This window comes from Nannospalax galili, unplaced genomic scaffold (assembly GCF_000622305.1).
Source record: "Nannospalax galili isolate Female #2095 unplaced genomic scaffold, S.galili_v1.0 scaffold734, whole genome shotgun sequence".
Lineage (NCBI taxonomy): Eukaryota > Metazoa > Chordata > Mammalia > Rodentia > Spalacidae > Nannospalax > Nannospalax galili.
This window is the reverse complement of record NW_008337073.1, coordinates 595,824-600,236: the sequence shown is the minus strand read 5'-3', so window position 1 is coordinate 600,236 and position 4,413 is coordinate 595,824. Positions and strand designations below refer to the sequence as shown.

General features: G+C 51.4%; 2 protein-coding genes across 6 annotated transcripts in view; one reads left to right on the top strand and one right to left on the bottom strand.

Moving 5' to 3' along the window:
- Ikbip (IKBKB interacting protein) overlaps positions 1–1,777 on the bottom strand; it is a 29,232-nt gene extending 27,455 nt beyond the window's left edge. Inside the window, exon 1 of one of the 2 annotated variants that reach the window (XM_008832053.3) lies at positions 1,448–1,777. In XM_008832053.3, coding sequence (XP_008830275.1) covers positions 1,448–1,614 — 167 coding nt within the window. In that variant the 5' untranslated portion in view covers positions 1,615–1,777. The remainder of the gene's footprint in view (positions 1–1,447) is intronic. The other variant, XM_008832052.3, reaches the window with a different exon arrangement.
- Positions 1,778–2,409: 632 nt separating this feature from the next.
- The window catches only part of Apaf1 (apoptotic peptidase activating factor 1), an 84,724-nt gene continuing 82,720 nt past the window's right edge, over positions 2,410–4,413 (top strand). For all 4 annotated transcript variants that reach the window (XM_008832051.3, XM_029563081.1, XM_029563080.1 and 1 more), the window contains exon 1: positions 2,410–2,544. The gene's annotated coding sequence lies outside the window, so the exon portion shown is untranslated. The remainder of the gene's footprint in view (positions 2,545–4,413) is intronic.

Here is a 4,413-nt window from a genome sequence, read left to right as displayed (position 1 = left end):
GTATTGCCTGCATGTAGGTAAGTGCACCCATGTCGTGCAATGCCCATGGAGGACAGAAGAGGCAATCAGATCCCCTGGGACTGGAGTTATGGACAGTTGTTAGCTGCCATGTGGGTGCTGGGATTCGAACCCGGGTCTTCTGCTAGAATAACCAGTGTTCTTAACTGCTGAGCCGTCTCTCCAGCCCCCAGACAAAATCTTTCTAATCAATGTAACAAGTTTTCACCTTTATAATCCCTAAGAGTAAATTTCTGAGATGAAACATCACTTTTAAAGTTTTATTCTTTTTGTGTCCTATTGAAGTTGTGTGTGTAGGGGGGAGTGTATGGCAGAGTGTGTGCATTGGCTGTCTTTCTCTATTGCTCTTTTTTTTTTCACTTATTTACGTGTGTATGTGTATGGAGGTCAGAGGACAAGTTGCAGGACTCAGTTCTCTCCTTAGACAGTGTGGATCTCAGGCTGTTGTCAGGCTTGTCAGGTCAAGCATCAGGTCAAGCATCTTTGCCCGATGAGCCATCTCACTGGCCATATTGGAGCTTTTCCCCAGAACTCTAATTACTGAAAAGCTGAACATTTTGTGATACAATTTACTTCTTGAATTTGAGGTTTTGGCTAATTAATGGAAACTATATTAATAACTTTAGGAACTAAAACCATTTGTATTAGGCTATAGAGAGAAGCAATAACTCAAGAATGTGCTTTTGCAATAACAAATGCATTTCCGCCTATTTTCCTAAGACAGTCAAGCATTTTAAAGAATTAGTCGTTTATTTTATATTTTATTTTATGTGTATGAGTGTATTGCCCACATGCATGTTAGTTTCCACCTTATCGTGCAATGCCCATGGAGGTCAGAAAAGGCCATCGGATCCCCTTGGAACTGGAGGTATGGACAGTAGTTAGCCACCATGTGGGTGCTGGGATTCGAACCCGGGTCTTCTGCAAGAAGAGCCGGTGTTCTTAACCGCTGAGACATCTCTCCACCCCCACAGTGCTACATTTCAATCTCCAACTTTGGAATAAGACTTTACAGCCTCAACGCAGTGCTCTAGGTAGGAGAAAGCCTCATTTGCATCTCTTGCTTTGCAACTAGGACTCTTTCTAGGTTGAAAACGTTTCCACTAGGCATTTTTGGGGAGGGTGGGGCCAACCTGTCCCCACAGTGGCAGAGTGGACAGGAAGTGTAAGTTTTTAGCTGTGCTTAGTAAAGGGTGGGTCCAGCCTGCAGCGCTCAAGTCCCACTGGATTCTTTCCCAAACTGGTGGGCAGCGACAGGGGTGTGCTACTAGAACGGAGGAAAGATGAGTTCAAAGTGAGAGCATCAAAGCCAAAGCGGGCTGGGCGGGGCCGTGTTTGGGAGGAAGCCGAGGAGCTGTGCGGCGTGGCCTTAGAAGCGGGGCGCCCACGGGAGGCTGGATGCACGGCTGGCGGCATCGCGCGCACTTACCAGGCCAGGCCCAGGCACGTCCCCAGCGACAGCAGGCTGAGCGCGGTCCGGGGGTCCCCCCAGCTCCGGCCCCGCTTCTCGGGGCTCTTCCCGCCCTCGCCCCGCTTCTCCGGCTGCGCTGCGGCGCCCTTGGACCCAGGCTTCTTCCGGCTCTTCACCTCGGACATGGCTGAAACCCCACAAACAGGCGCCAGGGCTGCTTTTTAGAGACAACAGGACGTGGCTGCCACTGCAGCGTCCGGAGGCCTCGCCCCCTTCACAGACTTGGCTCCACCCTGAAGCCAGGCCCTCGGCTCCAGCCGCCATCCCCGCCAATTCCGAGCGTCTTGGCGTCTCCAGCCTGGTGAGAGTGAAGACCGCTGCTCGCGGGCGCGCTCAGGCTGCCGGGGGGCGAATCCGGGGGGCGGGGCCAAGGGCTCCATGTCCAGCGCGGCGCGCGCTCGCTGCTTAGCCCCGCCCATCAGCGCTTGCGTGGACGCTCTCTTCGAGCTCACGGGCACGCGCGGGGGGGGGTGCGCGCGCGCGGCGGCGGCGGCCCGGAGGTGCCCCGGCTGTGTGCGTGGATTTGCTTGCGCGCGCAGTCTGCGCTGGGCGGTCCGAGCGGTGTTTGAGTACTCGGCGGTCCGGAGACGGAGACCGGCAGGTGGCAAGGGGGCACGGGGGCTTTCTCCTCGCTCCCGCGGGTCGGCGGCGAGGGGCGTGTGCGGTCGGCGACCTGCGAGAACCCGAAGTCGCCGCGGCGGGCCCGGCTTTCGCCTGGGCAGCTCCCGCCCAGGGGAGAAGCGACGGCCCGGCTGGCCCTGCTTTTGTGCCCCGGGGTGCGGTTCCTTGGTGTGACCCAAGGCTGGCCTCTGGAGGTCTCGTACCGGAGGTGACGACCCCCTTTCCCTCCAGGTCCCGGGCATCTCGCTGCCCCCGGGCCTGCGGAGGCTCAGGTGAGGCGCCTGAGGGACCAGGACCTACCCGGGCCGTGGGATCGGCAGCCCGGAGGTCAGCGCCCCGCGTTCTCTGTCGATCCGAAGTCGGAGTTGCGGTTTCCTCCGCTTTCAACCCTCCCAGGGCTGCTAGTCTAGCAAAACTCCGCTGCCAAGGCTTGGGTCAGTTTCCCACTCGCTTTCTCCCCCCCCCGGCCAGGTTCTTTGCAAATTCTGTAGATTTCAGGGACTGAAGATTAGGGGAGGTGGAGTATTTATTTAATAGCCACCCTGCCCCTGTACCAGGAAGAGACATTATCTAACGAGGAAGTAGTCAACTATTAGCTTTCTTGGACAGACTTACCCTTTACTTTGTGTTTTGCATCTCTTCTGTGTTTGAATTTCTGTTTTGATGTGGCTACAAAAGGCGGGGCACTGAGGATTTGCCCATCCTATTTCAGTTTGTGTGAAGTTTGAAAAAAGTGTTTTAAATGGATACATTTGAGTATAATAAGGCTAGGGAAAAATTGGAAAGTAGTTTCAGATCCCCAGAGAGGGTTGTGGTCACCTGTTAGACATAACCTAAAACCTTGTTTTGTCAGATTGAGTTTCTTAATTATCAGTTGGGAAATGGTTAAGAAACTAAAAACTTTTAACATTTTGAAAATGATAGTATTGTAGTCAGAAGATGATTTACTTAAAACAAAACAATTAGTTTCATGCCGGTTTTGGGCATTTTGTGAACCTTGACAGCACAGATGGACTCCTTTCTCTTTTTGCAAGAGCTACATTTGGTGACTTTTCAAAAACTAGGATTTTTTTTTTCCAAGTTGAATGATACTGATCCCTCTTCTGTGCTGTCCAAATTATTTGTGCTTATCTCTGTTTTGCATTTAGGACGGTCACATTCTAATTCTTTTTTTCTAGTAGATTATAAATTCCTTCAGGAATCTATAGGAGACTTAATCTCTTCTAGTCTCAAGAGGGGCTCACTGTGTTGCAGGAGGGCTGAGATGTGGCTCAGTGCTAGAGTTTGTCTAGCATGCATGAGGCTGTGGGTTCAATCCCCAGCACCAGGGGAAAGAGTGTTGAATGAACAAATGATTAAACCCATTTAAGATGCACAGTGCATTGAATGGAGTTCTGTCAATGTTTTTAAAACTTGTAAGCATTCAGAACTGGGTTTTATACTTGTGAAATAGTATTCATTATATTTTAGGTAAACTTGGTACTAATTGAAAATCTTTGTTACCACTTAGTCCAAGAAATGGCATCAGAGGGCATTTCCTGTTGCTTTGTGAGAAAATTCCAGCTGGTATCCACTTTGAGGGTTCAGTAGCAGCAATGCTATTCAGTCTTGCCATGGATGAAGGAAACAAGTTTCAACATACTTGTGAAATAGTATTCATTATATTTTAGGTAAACTTGGTACTAATTGAAAATCTTTGTTACCACTTAGTCCAAGAAATGGCATCAGAGGGCATTTCCTGTTGCTTTGTGAGAAAATTCCAGCTGGTATCCACTTTGAGGGTTCAGTAGCAGCAATGCTATTCAGTCTTGCCATGGATGAAGGAAACAAGTTTCAACATTAGGACTTAAGTATGATAAATGTTTTATAAAATCTCAATTTAAGACAAGATATGGGGCGGGTCGCTTGACCCCCGGCGTGGTGTGTGTGGGCACCCTGGGGTCTCCGCCACACCTGGCTAATCCCGGCGTGAGTCTGGCTGCAGGCGATGTGGGGAGCACGCCTGGGCTCCCGGGCGCACTCACTCTGGATGTGGCCCAGGGTCAGGTGTGCGTGCACTCTCCCGCCGTGGTTCTGGTCCCGCTGGCTAGCCGCTGCCGGACCTGGCCGGCCGCGCCTCTCTGGAGATGGCAGGTGCGCAGACTTCTCTGATGCTGGCTGTAGCTGATAGCTACACACTTCTCTGGAGCGGAGAGCTTCTTCTGCTACTAGAGTATTATCTAGTCGGGATCCCGCCTCTATTACACCCTTGTGCCCTTCCTCAGGATTGCGGAGTCCTGGCCAGTGAACTCCACAGGGAAGAA